The sequence below is a fragment of the Harpegnathos saltator genome, unplaced genomic scaffold (assembly GCF_003227715.2).
Source record: "Harpegnathos saltator strain DR-91 unplaced genomic scaffold, Hsal_v8.6 scaffold117, whole genome shotgun sequence".
Lineage (NCBI taxonomy): Eukaryota > Metazoa > Arthropoda > Insecta > Hymenoptera > Formicidae > Harpegnathos > Harpegnathos saltator.
In genome coordinates, this window is record NW_020229892.1 from 792,501 (window position 1) to 815,407 (window position 22,907).

The window sequence follows — 22,907 nt, forward strand, 5'->3', positions numbered from 1 at the left end:
GGGAAAAAAAATTACGTTCGACGGGGTTCAAAATTTTTCGGCTCTGGAAACACTGACTGTGTGACACATCCCTTTTCTCTGAAACGAATAAAGCAACATTCTCGCGGTCGACACGGATTATAAAAGAGGATACGACGAGTCGGTTCCCTTATGACTCGTGCGACTTAACAGATAATCATAAGATAATTGTTGGATCGTCTCTCGCGGGTCCCAAGGAAGCGCTTTCGAAGGTGCGACAACGCGACGCGCATCCGCTGTGTGTTTCACCTCACGTCGATACCGTGGAGCGAGAGAAACCTGTATAAATCCCTCGACCCTTCCGTCTGGCCAGAGAAACCACCAGAGGCGCAAGGATGAGCCTCGACGATAATTCGCAGCGCAAATTCCCGTTCGATTTTAGAGATGGAATCGAGACGACTCGCCGCCGTGTCGTCGTTCGCGGTGATCGAGCAACGGTAAATTTTCAGACAGACATCCTGCGAATTCTTCGCCGCGACGAATTCGCCGTTGGGAATATTTCCACCTAGCCGCGTCTCGTGTCGCGTAGCCGTTTCTAACGGAGCCGGACGAAATATTCGACGGGGGGCCTCGCGACGATTTTTGAGCCGTGGAACCAAAGTTGAAAGGCGCTAACCTCCTCCCTTTCCCTCTCACACAATATGCTTCGATATTTCGATAAGGCGCTACGCCAACATATCCATCTTAATTTCGCAAGAGACGACCTCGGCCGAAGGGTATCGCGTGTCGATTTGGACGTCTTGGATAACATCGGCTAAGTTACGTTCATTCAGCGGTTCAATGACCGGCCGTATCTTCTACGCAATTTATCACCGTCATTCATAACGGTCCATTACCAGCTACATACGTAACGATAACGATACGTACTTCCGTTGGCGATATTTATGACGCGATACGCACGATGTTCGCGCGATTACGTCAGTTTATTATAAATCGCATTACACTGTAATCATCGTCTAATCTGCATCCCTTTGCCGGTCTGGCAAGTGCAACCGTGTATATGTGTGTGTGTGTGTGTGTGTATCTTGGCACGATCTCCGTACCGTAAATTGGAGGCAGCGAATTAAACCGTAAACGTAGCCGAGCGAAACCTGCAATTTCTCCGTGCGCGCGCGTGCTCGATCGGAAAGACGCATTAGCGAGAGTCAATCGAGATCGCGCGAGATCACACATGCATTCGCGACGGAAACATCTTCGCGCGCGCGGTGTTACTCGCCGGCGCGGCGGCGAGTAACCCATGCTCGACGACAAAAATGTCGTTACGACGTGCGAATACGTGCGCACCTGAGCCCACCTGCGATTATGTATCGGACATTTCGAGCGGCACCGTCAACTTACATCGATAAGAAACACGCGGTACGATACTCACAGTTATCATTCTTGCCATCGACGCGGCCGGCACGCTGGCACAGCACGAGCGCCAAGAGCAGGAGGGCCCGAGTGCCCCCCGCTAGGCACATCCCTGGCGGCCTTATCGTTATCAGCACGCGCGCATCTCGTCGGTGCCACCCTCGCGCGAAAGGTACAGACAGCCCCGCGAAGACAGCAGGGAGTCGTCTTTGTCTCTCTCTCTCTCTCTCTCACTCTTTCTCTCTCTCTTCTCTCTCTCTCTCTCTCTCTCTCTCTCTCTCTCTCTCCTGTGCTCTATTCTACTCGATCACTCGCATGTACGAACGAACATACGCACGCACGCACGCACGCATGTACGACTGACGCACGCACGCACGCACGTACGCACGCACGCACCCACCCACGCATGCACGCACGCACGCACGCACTACCGCGATCACCACGACAATCCAACCGCACCCCGCGACGTGTCTCGCGCGACTGAGCGCCGCTGCTCGGCGCGATTTTACGCGCGAACCGCCCCCACACGCATCGTCCCCCATCGCCGTCGTCGTCGTCGTCGTTGTCGTCGTCGCCGCCGTCGCCGTCGCCGTCGCCGCCGCCGTCGCCGTCGCCGTCGCCGCCGCCACCGCCGCCACTACTACCGTAGTCGTAGTCGTCGTCGTCGTCGTCGTCATCGTCGTTATCGTTGAAGAGAGGAAGAGGCAGAGCAACCGAGAGAGGCAGACAGACGGCGAAAGGGAGTGAGGGGAGAAGGGGTGGGAGAATGAAAGAGAGAGACAGCTCGCGCGTGCGCCCTCGGTATCGGTCTCGAGAAGGGTGTGGATGTGGTAGAGGGGACCGAGGGGGTTGAAAGGACCCCACGACGACGTACTACGCCGACACCCACGCTCATTGTTGAGGCGAGTTAATGAGGGCGAGCGTAACCGGCTTCCCGGCCGGATTACGCCGCACCGCGGCAGCGGCGCGCTGGACATGCGAGCGAACGTGTGCGGGCCAGGAGAGTGTCGTCGGATGTTCGCGGGAAGCGAGTCATTTAGGCGGGTGATTGAAAATTGGCCGACTGTGTTGGGAAGAGAGCAAGCGGAATTGAAAGAACGAGAGAGAGAGAGAGAGAGTGTGTGTGTGTGTGTGTGTGTCAGAATTGGAGTTAGAATTCGTTTTATTGACACTCAGGGCTTCAGAACCCCGTGGAGATGACGGTATTTGTAGTTGGAGGGAGGGAGACAGCGGCAGAAAATGCGCTGCGGAACAATCAAGAATTGAATGAAGAAGAATCAAGTGCGCGACACGTGTCGGGACGCGACGCGGCGAGAACGAGTCGATCATCGCGACAATGACGAGTTGATTGTCGCGACGGGGATAATTAACGCGCCCGGTCACGTTGGCGGTTGCGCGGAGCTGTAGTTGCATAAATCATGCAATCATCCCAAGATAAATGAGTCCGTTCGCGTCGAGAAACGTGTACGAAGCAACAATCCCCCGCGGAGCCGGCAGAGCGGGGTAGCTTCGAGTTGAACTTTAGCGCACCTGTCTGCTCTCTCCTCGCCTTTTCTTTTCTCTCTCTCTCTCTCTCTCTCTCTCTCTCTCTCTCTCTCTCTCTCTCTCTCTCTCTCTCTCTCTCTCTCTCTACCTCCCTCTCTCTCCCTCTCTCCCTCTCTCTCTCTCTCCCGCGTATGTCGCTTCTTTCCTCTCTTTCTCCTTTCCTCCGCCTTCTCTCAGCCCGCCGACGGTTTAAATATCGTCGCGCGATCATAACCGAGCACCCACAATGTGCTCTGCTGCTCCTCTCGATGGGGCAGGTGTCGCATGCGGAAGTTACCACGCCGGTTTTACACGCTCCAGCCGGCCGCCGCGGAAGCGGCGAATCGCGGCGAACTTCCTCGTCGCATTGAATTTCGAGGAAATTTAAAATTCCTCGCGGACGTGGCCAGCCCCTCCCTCTCGTGGCGACGGAGGCGACGAAGGGCGTTACGACAGCGGAAAGTGTGGCACCCGAGTGAGCTGGGGTAGTCAGGGATTGGATCGGCGGAAAAAGTGCGGGAATTGCAAATCTTGACCGCGTGACTCGGTGACTCGCCGGCAAGCGCGAAGAAGTTTGCTTTCTCTTTCTCTCCTTCGCGCGCACGGCCAGAAAGCACGGCGATGCGGGGGTTGTCGCCGTCGCGACAATACGAAGTTACAACACTTCGCCGTAGGATCGTGAAGTCGCGTCTCTCCCGCGTCTTTTCCGCGTAAAAATGCCACGAGCACAGCTCGCGGCGGCCGGCGACTTGGCGAGAGAAAGAGAAATCTCGAGCTCTCGCGAGCGCCGTGAAGACGAATTGCGACGAATTGTCGACGATCGGGCTGAATTTCCACTTGTGTTTCCCGCGACGATGAAGCGCCGCGGACGAGGCGAGCCCTTAACTACTTGCGCGACGACTTGCAACCATCAAGTTAGGTTAATCAAGCGCGATCGCGCGAGACGACGACGGTAATTAGCGCGAGCTTCGTAAATACGTTATGAGCGACGAGGAGAGAGAAAAAGTGAGAAATAATTTGAGCAGCTTTCGGTGAACCGCCGCGGGGGGGACAGGCGGTTCCCGGCGACGAGCGATTAAAGCCCTTTCCTTTTAGGCGGAAAATTAGATTGCCCCGCGTTGCGCCGGGGTTGGCGGGGGCGGCGAGGCGAGCTGATGACGAGACTGAGAAGTCGTCTGCGAAAAACTGAGGAGGTGCGAAAAGTCGCCGTGATAAATCTCATTCCGTAAGCGGCCGCGAATGAGTCATTGTTCGGCGGCGTCGACTCCCTTCGTATCGGAAACGTTCCCGCCATAGTGAAAGGGAGGGAGAGAGGGAGGGAAGGAGAGGGGAAGAGAGAAAATGAAATGAAGAAGGAAATGAACGGATCGTCCGTCGAAAATATTACGTGACGAACGTCACTCGGGAGTTGGTCCTCGCGCAATTTCTCCTCCCTGCCGCCCTCCTTCCACGCTCCTCCCCTCGCCCCATCCTGCCGCGGAATCGGCCACACGACGCGTCAAAATTATTCACGCGATTTGGTCCCTCGTGATCGTGGGAACCACGGGAGGAATTTAAATTGATCGGCGATGCGATTCGGTCGGGTGTGAAAAGTTGCAAAGTTAAAATTACGATCGCGAAAATTACAATCGATCCTCCTTCTGCGCGCGTCGCGGCGACGACGCTTTTTGCCGCAGGGTAATCCGGAAGTCGTCGGAGGCGCCGACAACGTAAATATTTCCTCGCCGCCGCGAAGTGCGCTTTCGCGATCAGCGCTAAGGACCGCCGAAAAGGACTCGGCTGCCGCGCGGCAGAAAAAGAAGCGCGATGCGTGTTTCATCGTCGTTGACAGACGTGCCGATCCGAAGCTGGGGTCGCTCCGCCGCAGCGCGTCGATGAACGTTCTCAACGTTAACAACGCGAAGTGAACGCGACGCGTTAGTTAATAATTCGGCACATCGGATATCGACTCGCGTTCATTATTCCCCCCGCTCATCGGTTAGAATGCGCAATATTTTGCTCAAGTCGCGCTTTCTCGCTGAAAACGCATCGCAAATCTCGAAAGTTGTGTGTTGCCTTTATTACTTTATCACTTTCTCCTTCGTTTTCGCCGCATTTGCCGCAACGTGGATCTGGAGGAGAAAGGCGGTTAACGTAAAGGCAGGGGCGTATTTCCGCAAGGTCCTTTCTAACGAAGCGGGGATGAGTGATGCGACTGGGAAATGTTCGGCCGGTCCGTTCGCTGGGATTTCGACGCGCTTACATTTCCCGCGAGACTTCGCAGAGACTCGAATCCCGATTGCCGGGCGCGATTAGTCGCGCCGCGTGCCGCGTCGTGTACCTCGCGTAAGGCGGCAGCTAACGAAGCGGCGTTAGCTGCCACCGACACGTCAACGGTCGCGCGCGATCGCATAAATCGCGCGGCGCAAGGGCGGAGCCCCGCCGGTCTGTATAAAATCCCGTCGACTATTACAAAGCCCGCAATTTCCGCAGGTCCGGGCACGTCGTCACACGAGCGCGAAAAATCGATAACGTACAACGTGTCCGTCATATTCATCGCGGTGTCGCGATGGAGCGATGACACGATGGTATATCGCAGCCAGTCAAAGGATTAAATCAATAGCGCGATTTCAAGCAGCGTCCGCTCGAGACGAGACGCTCCGAAGCAGCGCCGATAAACTTCCTGTCGCGTTTTTTCTCTTCTCTCTCTCTCTCTCTCTCTCTCTCTCGACCACTTCTCGCGCTGAATTTCATAAATATACGAGATTGGCCTGTCTCTACCTGTTTCCTGTTTCCACTCTGTCATTCACCCGCGCGTTCGCTCGCACGCTTCGCACGCCGCGATAATGCGCATTGTGTTTCACGTGGGGGTAAAAATAGCAAAAGAATTTAATTATCGCGTTATCATATGCGGGAGCGGTAATTCCGCCGGGGCGATTCGCCGTCGTTCGCGCGCGTTCATCGTTATAATTCAACGCGCGGATTACATTAACGATAATTGCTGTTATTCCGGCCGTGACGCATGTAAAATATAAGAAGCTCCGCTTTGCCGCGCCTCCACCGCCGGACGAATCGATATCGCGACCGCGGAGGTTGCCTCGACGATCCAGCGGACTTGTGCATTTCTTTTTGCCCGCCTTTGTCGCATCATTTCGCGCTCTTCCCGCGCTCGTCGCTTGCCTCTTTGTCCCACGGCGCGTTTTACGTATCGCTGACCGTAAAAAAATCTTTGCATAATCCGCAAACGTTTTATTACGTTCTTGAAACGCCACTTATTAAGAGAGATCCCTCGTCTCTCGCTCCCTTATCATATTTCTCGATCCAGTTTTCATCGCGAGAGATTTGCGCCGCACGCTAAACTGAAAGAGAGAAACGGGAGAGGCAGGAGCAGGGGGGGGAAGGGAAAGAAAGGAAAGACGGACTAGGAGGAAAAGGGAGGCAAGACGCGTACGGCATTACGTATTTTAATAGCGGCTCTTTAAATCAGTATCTGGGTATTAAAGCGAACTTCCCGTCGCCTCGGGCAGTTTTTCGCAGCGAAGGGCATTAACTCGGACGCAATGCGAAATTCCATTTTAACGGAATAATACGGCGATAGGAAAGAACGACGTGGCGCAATGCACCCGTGACTGCGAACTATCACGCCCGCGCGCCGCGAATTACGTTTGCCGATTAATCAATCTTAATCTCGATTAACCGGACACAAAAGCGGCTCGGGTAGCGCCACCGCAACCTTCATGCCTCCGTAAGCAACTTTCGACGTAAATTACGGCACGGCGACACGACAAAACGGCGCGTAGCAGCGCTTCGGAGGAGGACGTCGAGCCTGGAACGGTTTTGCAAATCCAGAGAGAAATTCAGCCTAGAAAAGTGGCTCGACTAATTCGGCTCGCTCCGATCTCGGGAGAGTCCTTTTCTTCGCGCGAATGAAAATCGTGTATTCGCGCAACTATTTTTAGAAGGGATCGAATAATATGATAACTCGAGTTCGATCTCGCGATCGATAATTATCATCATCCAGATTACTCGTCTGTAATGATCCATCGAAAATAGTCTTCGAGCTTGGAATGCGCCGCTCGTCGAATGCGACACACATGCCGTTTGCATTTTTACTTTATTTCTTGGCGGTTTTACTTCTCAACTTCTCAGCAATAATCGAAGATTCTCGTAATTGTATGTAGGAAAGGGGAGATAGAGAGGGATAGATAATACAAACCTGAATGTAGGTAATTCGCGCTCTCGCAATTTATCGCCGCGTCATTATCGCGATTACACACTCATATCACAACAATCCGTCAAATAGAGTCCAAGCGGTCTTGGACACTCCCCGATACCGGCGACGCTCCATCTTGTGGCCGAGTTTCCGAGACGAGCGCTGGCTTCCGTGGACAAAATCCGCCCTTTCCCGGCCCCGGTGCGACGCGCGAAATTAATTAAAATGTAAATCGCGAGAAGAAAGTGCGCGGCGGTGTGGATAACATCTCGGACACGTATGATCCGCCGAGATCCTCTCGGCCTCGCAAGAGACGCGCGGACGCGTCCTTAATGGCGCGCCATTTAAATAATTGCGCATTCGCGAAACAGCCGGCCATTTGCCCAGCTGCTCTTCTTTTTGCGCCTCTTTCTCGTCCTTTCCCTCCTTCTCGCGCTCCTCGTACGTTTCCCCGTGGCGTTCTTACGAACGCGAGCTCATCGTGAGAAAAATCGCGTCACACAAGAGCGAGAAGAGGGAGAAATCGCGTTCCCCCCCGCCTCCCCGCCTCACCCTCTCGCGGACACGCGAAGCGTATTCCGGGAATTCCGACGCTTTCATTTAGCGCATCGCGGAAATCTACAGACAGCAACTATCCGCATTGTGACAACGCGGAGCGTCGCAACGTCTCGCAACGTTTTCTGCGATGAGATAAGGTATTCCATATCTTTGAATAAATTTCGCGGCGTATAATCCGCGATAAAGCGGACCGGGCGGTCTTAAGTGTTTGGCTCTCCTCTCGTAGCCTCGTCAGTCTCGGCGCGAATCGTTACGCCGAGACGTATTGTCAACGGCGGCGGATTCGCGGTTTCGCGGATCACACGGATCACGAAGCGAAGGGAGTTTCCGCAGCTGAGTTCGCGTCGTAACGCGATAACGAAGTCGTTATCGAGTCGTCGTCGTCGAGTCCTCCCTCTGCGACATCGATTACGCGCGACATTTGAAAAATGCCGCGTAGACTCGCATAATTTATCGTGTGACTGTTTGCGCGCGTCGCGCCGCGCCGCTGGAAGTAGGAAAAGGAGCGACACGCGCGAAAGGGGCGAAAAAAAGAAACAAAACGCGTCTGCGGTGCAAATTGATTTTGCGAGGAAATCTCCGTAATTTCATTTTAATATGTCAAAGCGCACAAAAGCGCGGAACGTTGTCGCTCCATTTTGCTAATTCCCGCGAAATAGTAACGCGACTCTCACGCGCGCGCGCGTGGCTTTTTTCGTTCTTTTCAACACGCGCCGGGTCTACCGCGGAATTGGATCACGCGTGTGCGCTTTTTCTACTTTCCCCCTCTCTCTCTCTCTCTCTCTCTCTCTCTCTCTCTCTCTCTCTCTCTCTCTCTCTCTCTCTCTCTCTCGCCGCTCCCGCGCTCTCTTCGTTTTTGCATCCGCGACGCGAGCTCTTTCGCAAATGCCGGGCACGCGTCGCCGGTGAAAATGTCGTTTCGGAATCGATTAGAGCCAACTGCGCAGAGACCGCGCTGAATGGCGGCTGCTCCGCCGCCGCCGCCGCCGCCGCCGCCGCCGCCGCCGCTAAAAATGTCGGCGAAAATTAATCGTCCGCAAAGCCGAGGCAATAATCGTAAGCACCGTTGTGTTACTTTCCGAACTCCCTCTTTCTCTCTCTCTCTCTCTCTCTCTCTCTCTCTCTCTCTCTCTCTCTCTCTCTCTCTCTCTCTCTCTCTCTCTCTCTCTCTCTCTCTCTCTCTCTCTTTCTACCCTTCTTTCGCGACCGCCATCGGTCCTCATTGTCGTCGCCCCGATCTCGCCGCAGGCGCGCGGCGGAGGGAAGGGGGTGAGCTACGGCATTAATCGACCTTCTGAAATCGCGATAGCGCCGAAAGAATGCGAAGGCCGAGAATAACGGCGGTCAATACGCGCGTATGGGTAATAGAATATCGTGCACATACACACCCACATATACACACACACACGCGCGCGTACGAAATTCCATAACTGACTCACACGAGCAGGATGCATTCTTAAAGCAGTCGTAAATCCTCCGACGGGAGACGCGATAGATCGTTGGGTCGCACCGGGATCAGCTTCCTCGGCGCCAGCAGCCTGACCTGGTGCGCTCGAAACGCCAGGCGCTTTAACTTTAATTACGCGCCGCCTTTAATGCCGCGGCGATCCCTTGAATCGCGTCGATATGGAAAGTTTCTGCGCGTTAGAAAGTTACGACCCCGTGGAAGGGAGGAGGGGGAAGATGAGACGAGATATTGGTAGGACGCGACGCGGATCTTTCTGTTAGAAACGCCATCGAGGAGTACCTCTATCCCGCAACGGGGCGGCGGTGCCAAGGTCAACGCGTTCCCCACGTGGCTGAGTCTCGGCGCGTCGCGTCGTGGGACGTTTTTCCGGCCGACCGGAATTTCATTTAATTAAAGGGATCCCCCTTCATTCGGATAATGCCGGCAAACATTCTGCCGATGGACGGGAGTAATCGAGGCTCGTCCTTAATTCCGGGATAATCTCGCGGGCTGAGTATACATACTTCGAGATATAACTGTCGCGCAATTCTGCCGGCTTCCGACGGAAAGATTAAAAACTTTGCCCCCCGCTCATCGCACGTCCTCGCCCGAATCGCAGGACCGGTCGTCGACGACCGGTTAAACGCGCCGGTGCGGATCGCGGAGCCGAGCACGCTCGATCGAGCGAAGACAACTGCGGCTCATTCGGCGAGGTCGAAATCTCGGTCGGGTCGCGGAGCACTCGCGGAATCCTGGAATCGGTCAAGAGAAAATCGAGAGAGAGAGAGAGAGGGGGGAGGAAGAGTATAGAGAGAATAGAGTAGAATTTATTTTGTCCCTGCGGCTATAAAACCCTCCGGTTGACACTTCGAGAGAGAGAGAGAGGGGGGGGGAGAAGGAGAGTCATAAAGATGAGCTGCTCCGCGGGCTGGAAGGGTTGTTCGTTTGCCGAAAACGCGAGCGGTTTCTCGAAATATGCGGACGGAGCACGCGAGATATCGAGGCTGAGCCTTCGATCGAGCGTCCCATCCGGCTGCCGTTGATCGCATTGCTTCAAAGCCGGCCGCACTGCATCGTCGACGTTCGAGTCGTTGACTCGGTATTCTCGAAGAATCTATTTTGAATCGCGCTTAAAATCCTCCAGTTAAAAATCCTCCGGCTGGATTATCCCACCGTCGCATTGATCGCCGAGGTGATCGCTCGCGCGGGGAGTCCGTTACTCCGGAATCTGCTAAAGAAAGGAAGACTAACCGCGGGTGCCGCGCCGCGCCGCGCCGGTGCGCTCGGGACACGACGTTCGTCGCCGGTAAAAACATATGAAAATGTAGGCCACGCTTTTATATACGAAATATCGATTCGGCGAGCGCTGCAGAACCGGACGTAACTATTCGTGTTGCAAACTGGAGCGCAGGCCAGCGCGCTCGCGCGCGCGCGCGCGCGAGCGCGAGAGCTCGGCTTCGTGAACGGAAGTCGTTCATTCCGTTTTTACGTCGATATCGCGAGGTATAAACGGGCAAAAGGATGAACGAGAGCTCTACGCGAACGAACGAGAGAGCGCGTCCCTTTCTCTCCTTTGTTTCTCGCTCGATGGACGCCGCGCGACGACGACTGTTAAAAATCCTGCCGGAGACGGGCAGGATGAATTAAGTTCATTCGAACGCGCCCTCGGAATGCACAAAGTGACCTCCCTGTCCTCTCTCACCAACCGCCGCCCCCTTCCCCCTCCCCTGCCCCTCCGTCGCTGCCCTTTGGCCGAAGTGCAGCGAAAGAATGCCCGAGAATCAGAGCGCAAACAACAAATTAACCGGCGGACTCGAAGTTGTAACGAGTTTCAAGAACGTCGTCGCCATTTGTTCCGAACACCCTTCCGGTGACTATTCCCGACCCGACGCGACTCTGCTTCCTTCTTCCGCCTTCCCGCCCGGCCGTCTTGCTTCAGAGTAATGTCGAGAATAATTAAACGACCTGCAGGCAGGTGCATTAACCGACCAGCCGGCCGGCCGAATGCTCCGCACTGCGAGAACAAAAAGGGAAATTAAAAAAGGAGAAGCGAGAGAGAGAGAGAGAGAGAGAGAACAGCAGCGGGGAGTTGGTTCTCCGTAAATATGGCTGGCGTAATCCCTGAATAAAAATTCTGTACGCACGGAGCGTGACGAAAACGCGGCCGTTTTACGTTACGTAATTTATTTCTCTGCGAACGCGGCCGCTGCAGCAACAGCAACAGCAACAGCAATAGCTATAGCTACAATTAAATTCCGCCGCGCACGCACACGAAAAGGACGGAAAAGCGGCACGGTGCAAGATAAAACCACCCGTCGATTAATTATCGCTCCAAATAACCGTTAGTCGCATTTTTTACGCGAAGAGGTATCAGTCGTCGATACGCGATGCGGGTGATATTCGAGACGCGCGGGTTTCTCTCTGTGTGTGCGCGCGAGATCGGTAGGGAAACCGCGCGGAATAGCGCCCCGTACTTGAAGCGAGCGCAATAAATCGCGGACGTGCTCGACTTGCGGCGGCGAAACCCTCAATTAATACTCGGCCTCGGCATAACCACATCGCGCGATTGTTAACAGCAGCAATTACAATCACGTAACGGCAATTTCATAGCGAAATTTCTGCGCTCGCGTCGATCCGAACAGCGCGATATCCCTCTCCCCTCCCGCTTTTTCTCCCCTCTCTGCCCTCCCTCCCCCCCCCCTTCTCCTTTTCGATGCTCCATTTTTGCTCTTTTCTCGCGGCTCGCTTCCTCTCGTCGTCGAGCGAGATTGCCTCCGAGATGCGCGGAGAAGACTGTCGCGCACGAAGCGCGGCAGACATCCGTATAAATCTACCGAGAAATCGACGGCATTCCGTACCGGTAATGCTAACACACAATCGGTACCACACGGTTACGACACGAAAAGTCGCGTAACGTTTCCACCTCGCCTCGGCCCCCGCGGGCGCTTTTTCGTTTCATCGTCGGAGCGATGTCGGCTTTCGAAAGTCCTGAATTTTATATGGATCCCGCCGCTCTCGCTTCCCTGTTCTACTCGTGCGAGTTTCCATCTCGCCAGCAACGGCGTAGCCGAATTCCCGTGAATTCTCGCTGCAGACATATCCGCGTCGACGGACGCGGATTCGCGCGTTCCGTCGCGTTCCGTCCTCGCGTTTCAGTTGATTAACTGTCGAACGTTTCGCGATATCGCGGCCGAAGTGTTGCCGTGCCGCCCTCGAAATCGAAGCTGCGCTGCGTTCGTGTCCTCTTTTCCTTCTTTGCTCTCCGCCCCTTCCCCCCTACCCCCACCCCCAGCCGGATGGGTCCCTTTGTCCCACAGCCCTCCTTCGAGCTGGAGGAAAAATCCATACTGTTATCTCGTCCGCGGCCCCGTAATTCGCTGCTATGCCGCTGTCTCTCGGCGAAAACGGCCACGCCGGAAAAATATTCGACAATGACATATCGCGTTAAAGTGGACTCGGCGAGAGTAGAGGCGCAGCGGCGAAGGCGACGAGGGTGGGCTAAGGCGAACCGACGAAATTCGTATTAGTACTTGTCAAAGGCAAGCAGCGAGGTAGAAACGCGAAAGATCGGGAAACATTTCTCCGGTTATGTCGAGCGGACGATTCGCATTTTCCTTCGCGTTTTTCTTCGCAACTTCTCGGCAGTTTCTGCCGTTCCTCCTCCTCTCTCTCTCTCTCTCTCTCTCTCTCTCTCTCTCTCTCTCTCTCCCCCTCTCTTTCTCACATCTTCCTTTCTATTTCCTCCCTCTTACGGCTCGCCTGTGCATAAAGAGATGAAAAAGGTGTATAAGGGAGGAGGAAACGTTTCCGCGCAAGATGCACCGGTCGTTCTTTCCGCGTAACCGCTGTTACACGCCGAGTCGGAGTCGCCAGAGGGGCTTTTTTGCGCATTTCAAGCTTCCCGCTCGAGACGAAGGCTGACCGTTCGCTGAGCGCGCGCGCGCACCCTGCATTTTCTATCGACTAAACAGTCGGCGGTCGTTAATAGCCGGCGGTTCGACTCGCGCGCGAGGAGCGATTTTTTGCGCGCTGACTGCGCGCGACGCGCTATCTCCTCCGAAGCCGAGGTAAAATGTACTCTCCGACGTGACGCGCGAGATTTCGCCGGCGAGAAAGAGGAGGAGCGAGGCTGGAGGAGGAGGTGCTGACGCTTGCTTAAGGGACGCGGAACTTTATCGGCGCGGAAGGATTGATTTAGAGTTAATGGCAGGTGACTGGCGGAGCGCTGGCTGGCTGGCTGGCTGGCTGGCTGGCGAGCTGACGTGTCGAGGCGATAGATGAGGCAGGAGGGGGGGGGGTGAAGGCGTGGGAGTGAGACGGATCCTTGCTCCGCTGAAACTCCATCAGCTTCCTGTTCCGGTATCTTAGGGCGCGATCCAATTATCCACTCACTTTCGGGGACATTATCGAGCCAACGTGGCCGAGCGCGCGCGCGCGCGCGCCTACTCTCGACGGGGTGTTGGTGTGCGAAGCTGCAGGATGTCCCGCAGCTCGGATCCTGGTCCTTCCTGGACAGCTCGGAAGGGGGGAGGAGGCCGTGGTTTCGTGTTTCTTCGGACCCCGCCCGATCTAATTGCTCTCGCCGCCCTGACCGCATTAACCTGACCCCTTTCTACTTACTCCCCTCCCTCCTCTCACTCTCTCTCTCTCTCTCTCTTTCTCTCCTTTTCTCTCGACGCCATTCATCGGATCATAATGTAGAACGTCGCCGTTGCTCGCGCGCGTCATTGTAATTGCATGACGGCGGAGTTGCGCCAGATGCATTCTAACCGTGTCGCACGGTATTTTTGCGCGGTCGCCGCGCGAATATACAGGTATAACCCCCGCGGAAAAGCGGCGCTCGTTAAGCGGGCTGACGCTTGGACTTTCTGGCCCGCGAACCTTATTATTCGCGTTACCTTTGATTCACAGCCGCGTCAGTCGTTTATCGGATTGCTCCACTTGACGAAGTTTCAGCCGAGGTCGCTTGACTCGGCGATTCATTAGTTCCAGATTACTGCTGCCACTGCTACCGCCATTACTGCTACTACTATTACTACTAGCGTCATTACTATTGCCGTTGGCCGACAACTGTCATCGTCGTGATGAAATTTCGACGCGTTATATCAGTCGGCGGTTTAACCTCGATAAACAAACGCCGTCGCCGCCGTGTATAGGACGTAAAATATATCAGGATAAGAGGGAGGGGGGGGGGATATTATGTACGCGAGCGAACCGCAGAGCCGGTCTCGACCACTTGCTTCCGATTACGCCTGTTAGGTGCGCAGGCCAGCCCTCAGCGGCACGACTTCAACCTCCCTTGGCTTCGTCGCGCGAGATCATCGTCGCCGCCGCCGCCGCAGGAGCGCGAGCGCGAGGATGTCCGCCGCGGCATCGTCGGGCGATCGAGGGATCCATTTACGCGCACGGCTGTCGCTTTGTCACACAATGACGACGCGCAATTGCGAGGAGGCGAGCGACGCGACGCGCGCGGTTTTTTCTCTGCTGTTGCTTTTTCACCTCACATGTGTTAATATTCTACCATTATATCGCGCAGCGACGTTTTAATTAACGTCACCGCTGCGGCCGGCTCCACGTCCCGTTTCCCGTGCTCGTTTAATCACGATAATGTAGCGATTGCCGTCGCCGACGAACTCCCCCCTTCGCCCCTCCCCTCCCGCCAAGCCCCAGCCGCTGTCGCTTACCTTTGTTCTTTTTGCGTTTCGCGCATCTGCCGGTTGTTTCGACGCTATCGGAGTACAACGATCCGCGAGAGGTGCTCGAAATGTAAATGTCAAACGACGACGCGCGCAGCGCGGATCGCGATCAAGAGAAACGCGGGACAGGGATAACCGGCGGTTACCGCGCTCGCCTGTTGGCGCGTGATTTACAACAAGTTTCGCTGACTGCTAATAGACGGGATTCCCGTCTACACATTTATGAGTCGCTCGCTCGCTCGCTCGCTCGCTCGAGAGAGAGAGAGAGTGAGGGAGGGGGGGAAGAGAAGGAGAGTGTGTGTATAGTCGCCATTCATGTGCAACCAACGAGGGACGAGGGAGTGTTAGGTACCAGGGGTTGCTAAGGAGACGCCTTTTCCGGCAAACTTCGGGAAACTCGCGCGCCGGCCAATTCCAGTCAGCTCACGTTCTTCAATAGCTTCAACAGCAATAACTTTTTCGAGGATACCGCAAAACGACGAGGCGCGCCCGTCCCCTCCGTCCGTTCCTCCTTCTCCCTGCGCGGCACTCTCGTAGATCGATGACTCCGTCGGAGCGCGCTCTCGCACGCGCTCGCCGCGATCGCAATTAAATTTTCATTATTCATGACAACGACGATAACGGCGCGGCGACTGCATTATGCGCTCGTAAACATGCGGAATCGACGCCGGGCGAGATCAATCATCGCCCTGCGCACGCTGTTTACTTGTCGCGAAGAGAGAGAGAGAGAGAGAGAGAGAGAGAGAGAGAGAGAGAGAGAGAGAGAGAGAGAGAGAGAGAGAGAGCAGGATGATAAAACCGCGCGCTCCCGCGAGTCCTGCCAGGCGTGTTCCCGTCGGCCGGTCGATTTCCGCGATCTCCCGGCGTAAACGTATCTCGAATGTTACTCGCTCCTACAGTAATATCGCTCGACGTAAATGCGTATATGGAGCCGGAATTGCACAAGGTGTAGGTCTGTTCGTCTGAAACTGACGCTACGCTGTCTCACGCCGCGCTCCTCTTTGCTCTCTTTCGCCGACAAGTCTCAGCGGTACACCTATTTCTCTGTTCAGTTGCGAAAGTATACGCCAGCTCGGCGATAGCGAAAAAGGCATGTTACAGGATCGGTGGGTGATGCATAAAGGAGAAGCGCGCGCGAGAGAGATTTTCTAAAGGACGCGAGACCCCGTCGGAATCGGAATGTGTCGGCTCGACATTGACTGGCGAAATTTCGGCTCGAAAACGAAAAATTTGCGGCATGGCCGCCGCCGTGCGTTTGAGGGACGCCGGATACGTCTGGCATTTAGCCGCAAAAACCCGGCCGCGTTTTCCGCGGAAACAACGCGGCGATGTCGTGAATTATTCGCGCCTCGCACGCGAGCGACCTCCTCCGTATTACGCTTTCATTTTGAGCAGTGCCGACTATCGAGCCGGCGCGGCGCGGGCGCGGGCGCGGCGACGGGGCCGGGCCGAGCCGGTCGGTTCAAGCCTCGCAACATCCGCATCCGATCCGGGCTACCCTTAATCTCCGCCCTTAATCCCGATTAACGGGAACGCAATCTTTCGCCGGGCCGATCCCGGGCCACGAAGAGGTCCGTGGGATAACCATAACTCCCGTTTCTCCTCCTGCTCTTTCTCCTCCCCCCCCCCCGTTGTCCCTCCTCCTCCGCTCGGCGTCGCGACTTTCAATAATTGCGACGTGCCGGATAAGACGGGATCGTCGATGGTCGATTGATTACTTGTCGAGTAATAATCGGAAATTCATTTCGCCGCTCGTCGCGTTGTGTGTGCGCTTCGCTCTTTTTTTTTTTTTTTTTTTTTTTTTTTATTATTCGCGAACTCTCGCGCGGGAGTGTCGCGCTCGTTCGCGTCCCTTTTGCATTTTCAGGGTTGCGCTGTGAAACGGCGCGCGCGTGCACGGTCGCGTTACGTGAGCAAACAGCGCGAAATCCGCATCAGATTTTTCAATCCGATTCGCACGACCAGGTAAAACGGCCGCACTTCGCCCGTCCTTTTCCATCCGCCGGCGCTGCCATATTTTTCCAATTACAGCCGGTTGCATAAAGCGCATATTGTTTGCCGTGCGCTCGCTCGCGCAGCGTCACGCCGCGAGTCCGGCATGTATGCATGTCGCGATACGATTGCAGCTGACGATAACTCAGCATCTGCCCCCTCCCCCTGTTCTCCGCTTTGTATGCGTAATCGCTCCAATTTCGATCGATGTACTCGATCCTGCCCCGTTTTAATCCTAAGCACACCGGCGAATTGTGCAATGCGCGTCCGGCCCGGATTAGAAATTAGAAAAAACTGTCACGGTGGAATTGAATTATCACGCAAACGTTTTAAATGTATCGCGAGTGTGCCTTCCCATCTTTCGCGTTTTTCATTTGTACAAGGGGAGATTTGCGCATCGAAAATAGAGAAACTGCGAGTCGCGATGTGGATAATTGCTAGCAACTGTTACAAATATCGCGACTACGTCTCTCTCTCTCTCTCTCTCTCTCTCTCTCTCTCTCTCTCTCTCTCTGTTTTCTACTTCCTCTTGTTACCGCGCGCGGAGGAAGTTGCACGTTTTTCGGAACGGAGAAATTGCGAACCGCGTATTTACCGTCGCATTTGTAAATCCCACCGCGCATCGTCGGCATTTTCTCCGTGGAATATCATTTCAAACGCGACCCCTTCATTTAGAACCAATCATCGATTCATCGGGAGGCCGAGACGAACGAGGGGAGGGCGCGACAGATTTATTTTCGGATCGGGCTTCATTTCCTCCCGACGAGCAGGAGGGTCCCTCTTTTAGCGTCGGCATTAAAAGTCGCGCAGTCACTGAATATTTTCGCCGTAATCTTGTCGGACGGTCGATTTATAGCTCGCAGCTCACATTCGCAAATAAAGAGATGGCACAACTTCTCGACGATTAAGTTCGCGAGAGAGAGAGAGAGAGAGGGAGAATCGCCTGAAGGAGGCGGAACGCTGACGAGCAGAGAGACAGACAGAGAGAGAGAGAGAGAGAGAGAGAGAGAGAGAGAGAGAGAGAGAGAGAGAGAGGCACGTATATGTACACGCGACCCAAGTTCTTCGACGGGAATGACAAAGTCGGATATAACTTCGCCGTGAGAATTATGCGAGCGACGGGAACGAGCTCGCTAAAATGGATAAATTGATAATCGCTGAAATTGAACGAAGTAGACTAGAACGAATTAGCAAACGAGCGAATGGGATTTTTTTTCTTTTTTTTTCACTTGCTTCCACCTGCTTTCTCGCGGACACGCTGGAAGGCGACAAAACCGTCACCGTATGCTAAATAACGCAAGCGGAGACAATGAGAGAAGCTATTCTCCCGGTTACATTTACATGTGAATAATATGATAATGCAGCTGCCAGGCCAAGATGCTTCCCTCGCGCTCGCGCGCGTGCGCGCACCCCCGCGTTAATTTCATTTGCCCTAAGGCGCGCGCATATTTCGCGCGTTTCGCCAATTACTCGTGACACCCGCGCGCTGCAATCCGAGCGGCGATTCCGCCCCCTCCGCTCCCCTCAACCCCCTCGCCCTAATGCTCATTACACCCGGGCCGATCGCGATATTGTATTGCTCTAATTAGCGAAATAGCCTTTTATCGGATCACTTTGCGCGATTATCCTCAATATTCATCGCGCTCGGGAACCGGCAGTAATTTATCGGCCAAGCGGCCAGTGGATTAACGATCGATAAACGACTCGCGGGCTCCTGAAACACTTCTCGCGGCCCCGTTCCGCTTCATCGATAGCGACTTTAGCGCGTGAAAAACGAGGGCTCGGGCGGTGAAGGGAGTGGAAGGGAGCAGGAAACTCTCCTTGGGAAGATGAAGACGAGGGCTGACGCGATTCCGCTCGCGTCTCGCTCTTCTTCGCGCCCGTTTCGAAGGGCGAGGATTAACTCTTGGGCCGCTCAAGTCGATACTCAAACTCGACGCGTCGTCCATTGTGCCCACCGCTTCGGTCAGCTATCTAGACTTTCGCGCTAGCTGCGGCTCGGAGTCTTGCCGCGTGACGGTGGAGCGGTGGAGCGGGGCGAAGGGCGTCCTTTCAGCTTTTTGCGCGCTCGCTCGGGTCCGTTTGATCGCGGAATTACATGTCGCGCTTACATCGCCGTGGCGCGGCCGAAGCGACCTCGCCAGACACGCGACCTCGTTTCCATCGCGCGGGGTTCAAGCACCCTTCTCGCGTCGGCCTTAAAACCGGCGAGTGCAAGGGACCAATTTGTTACACGAGCCCCCGACTGAAACACCACCGCCGCCGGCACATCACCGGTTATAATTCAATCAAGTACCATATAAATCGAGCCAGAGCGGCCGGGCACCGCGTCGAAATTGCGCCGAGCGCGCAACAACCCTCGCGTGTGCTGCGCGTGTTCGAGAGAGGAGGCTGTTCAATGATGTAACTAGAAGGGGATCCGGCGGATGCATCCCCCTCCCCCTCCCCCCCGGGATGCGAGGTCCGCCCCGGTGCACGAGAGCGCGGCAAAACGGATTAACCGGCATCGACGGCCGCCACGACGTTTCGTTAAGCCGGATTTTAAATTGTCACCCTTCGCGGTCGATCTCTCGATCCGCGTCTCTTTCTCCGAATCCTTCTCTCTCCCTTTCTCATATATGCGTGACACTCTTTCGCGAGATTTGACATTCTTCACGCGCGACTTTGAAATTAAGCTGTGCGGTCGTGCGCTCGTCGAGAGCGGAACGGTAACTTTTGTCTAATTAGCTCGAGCTTATGCACTCGCTTTTCTTTCTCTTATTATTCTCTGTGCAAATATCACTCGCTTTACATTCCGCTTGTCGTTACTTAATCGCGCTTGAGGAAGACTTCACCAGGGTACGTAATGGATTTGTCTGCCTATCTATTTTTCCTCCTCACTCTCTCTCTCTCTCTCTCTCTCTCTCTCTCTCTCATGCGCAAATGCTCTCTTTCTCGTTAATCGACCGGAACCCAAGCGACTCCCTCGCAACGATAGACTCGAGCTCGCGCTTATCGCACCTCGCAACCGAGATGCGCGTCGACGACGACGACGACGGAGAAGCTGGCATCGTATCCTCCGAGCACTCCCCGAATAAGCGGAGTGCAGAGCCCCGGTCTGACTGTGTAACGTTGGCGCGTCAGTTCGCCCGCTCGTAAACCCGCCTTTCGTGAGCCTCCAACGTGTACATTTCCATCCACCTGCCCGCTTGCCCTCGCGGCTCTCCCTTTCCCTGCCTACCCCGCCGCTCCTCTCATCCTCGAGCGGATATTCGCAATTTAACCTTCCTCGTTGCACTCCTCGTCGGCGCTCTGCGTATGCGAGAAGGGAGGAAAGAGAGGGGGAGAGAGAGAGAGACAGAGAGAGAGAGAGAGAGAGAGAGAGAGAGAGAGATAGAGACGGCCGGGCAATCCTCCAGCATTCAGCGCGCGGAGATTTCCGACGAAACGGTTCGCCTTACCTGGCGAAACCAATTACCGTGTTGTAACTCGACTAAATCGTGGCCACGATGTAAACAGAGAGAGAGAGAGAGAGAGAGAAAGAGAGAAAAAGAGTGAGAAAGAGACGGAGAGAGATAGGGAGAGCGCGACGTGGCGCGGCCGCCGATACCTTCCGCCGTGCGCGATTGTGGCGCACAGTCGTGGCAAAGAGAAACGTATATATCCATCGAATTAGCCCTACAAAAGGGTTGCTACCGAGGGAGAATGAAAGTGTTCAACTCCGTTTTCGTGCCATTTGTACCCCGTTTGTCCCGCACACCCTGTGTCCCGTTTTCTTATGTTTTCTCTTGCTCTCCCTGCCTCTCTCTCTCTCTCTCTCTCTCTCCTCTCTCTCTCTCTCTCTCTCTCTCTCTCTTTCTCCTTCCTTTCATGCTTTTACACGCGTAAAAATGTTTAGATACGAATTATTTGCGAGCAACACATTTTTATCTGCAGCGACTAGCATTTCGGCGATTTATACGGCGACGCTTTTCCCTTTTTTTTTTTTCATTTTCGTTTCTACTGTTTTTATGTGCACACGCGCCAATAGCGAGAGCAGAGACACGCGGGCGAATATCGTATTGATTTCCGACGTCGATATGAATACATTGTTTGTTCGAAAATAATTCAATTAATCGCTCATCGCGCGCTACGCCGTGTCGCCGTGTGGAATTTACATCTTTGCATCGCGTGCGCGCGCGATAAATTTTATTTGGCATTTCCCTTTTCCGAGTCCGCCTTCTCTCTCTCTCTCTCTCTCTCTCTCTCTCTCTCTCTCTCTCTCTCTCTCTCTCTCTCTCCCTCCCCTCCGTACTACGCACCGGCGAATATGAATTTTTGAATTGTCGTAAAATTATCCGGCATCGCGCGGCTCCAAAACTTCGCGACGCGATTCTCTGGTGAAGCCGAACGCGCGGAGGGTCGAGAAGGATATTCGTGCCGTTTATCGAAGACGCACGAATAAAATGATGAAAACCCTGCAGACCGGCTAATTCCAATCGCGAGTCGTAATTTGAAGCTGTATACAATCATGTGTGACAATGACGCATTAATTGGGCAGTCTCCGCCGCACAATGCCGCACCTTGAAATATTCGCGAGGCGTGTCATGTCGAGTCCACGCGAGCGATTCTTCACAGCGGAACAGAACGCGGTGCTCGACATCGATCGCAATTGTCGAGCTGAGGCGTGTCGAAAGCAGCGGCAGCTCTTAATATTAGATTGATCTCGCTCTGTAATTACGCGCGGACGCGATATCGGCGTCGCGTCCGTGCGAAAATCGCTGTGCTCGCCGTTGATGAGCGCGAGATTTCGCACATACATACACACACACACACACACACATACATACATACATACATACATACATACATACATACATACATATACATATATACGCGGACCATCATTCGTCGGTTTGTACGTATGTTTGTCGATAGGGTGAGGCGTTTAATTCGCCGAATAACAAATCGCCGACGCGGATTCGTATAATTGTTCCGTAGCAGGCGTAATCCCCAAGCAAAATCTGCGCGCGATATCTTCCGCCATTCGGCGCGGGCGTGACGTTTTAATTAAAATCGCGACACGTATTACCTCCCCGCGGGGCCGTTTAATTGCATACCTGATTAAATCTGCGCGCCAAAACACCGGCGCGAGAATGATAATTTTTAATTATAGCCGCCGACGTGTCCGCGCGACGCCGAACGAGGCGCGTCTCTAGCGCGCTAAATTGAAACCGGAGCTATATATCGGAGAAGAATCGCGCACGACGCCGCCGAAATCGTCGCGGTATAATGCGGATCATAAATAAAGGGCTCGACGGAATTAAGCGCGCACTCGGCGGTGTGTCGCGACTGACCGCCGCTAGAGTTTGATTTAAATAACTGACTCTTTTATTTTAATTGGATCGTCTGGCAAATATATGGGGATAATGCACCGAGAGAAAGAGAGAGAGAGAGAGAGAGAGAGAGAGAGAGAGAGAGAGAGAGAGAGAGGAGGGGCGGGAGAATTGGGATAGGAAACGTACGCACTCACACATCTCTATAAGTCAGCGCATTAAACGCGAAAAAATCGGGAGAGTCGAGCAGCAGCGGGATTTATCCGCACGCTAATTCCGCGCTGTATAAATTCGAACGAACACGGCCGCTTCTCATATTTTCCGCCCGGCTATCTCCATATTTCAGCCAAGTGCACTTAACGTCAAGAGTAGTCGCGTATCCAACAGAACAAAAGCGTGATGCTTCGGACGGTGACGTATTTTCGACTGTAGATACCACCGCGCCTTTATCGCGCACGCGCGTATCGTGCGCATTTAAGCGTCCATCAATTTTTCATTTAGCGCTTTAGGATAACGCTCCCGGGAGATGAGAGGGGCAAGGGAGCAAAGAGAAGGGGATGTTTTATCGTCGCATGAGGTGCTCGAGCCGCGACGAGCCGGGGGACGAGTTTCAGACACCCGGTCGGGGGTAGTCGGGGGAGGGGAGGGGCGCGCAAGACGGCACTTACACCGCGCGATTTTCGCTCAGCCCGGCGAACCACTTCCATCCATATCCTCCGTCGTGGCAGTTTGTAATAAATATCGATGAGATATCGGGGGCCGACCGGGTCAGGCGTCGTTGTATCGTCGCCGCGCCGTTCGATTCAATAATATTAGCAGGTACAACGTTGATAAGC

General features: G+C 54.5%; 1 protein-coding gene across 4 annotated transcripts in view; it reads right to left on the reverse strand.

The window, feature by feature from the left end:
- LOC105190890 (uncharacterized) overlaps positions 1–22,907 on the reverse strand; it is a 190,597-nt gene that overhangs the window by 87,678 nt on the left and 80,012 nt on the right. Inside the window, exon 1 of one of the 4 annotated variants that reach the window (XM_025303828.1) lies at positions 1,828–1,934. The exons of 1 other annotated variant lie outside the window; for it this stretch is intronic. Coding sequence is in view for 1 of the 3 variants with exons in the window: in XM_011153891.3 (XP_011152193.1) it covers positions 1,388–1,478 (91 nt within the window). In the remaining 2 variants the exon portion in view is untranslated. 2 more of the 4 variants (XM_025303832.1, XM_011153891.3) reach the window with 2 other exon arrangements.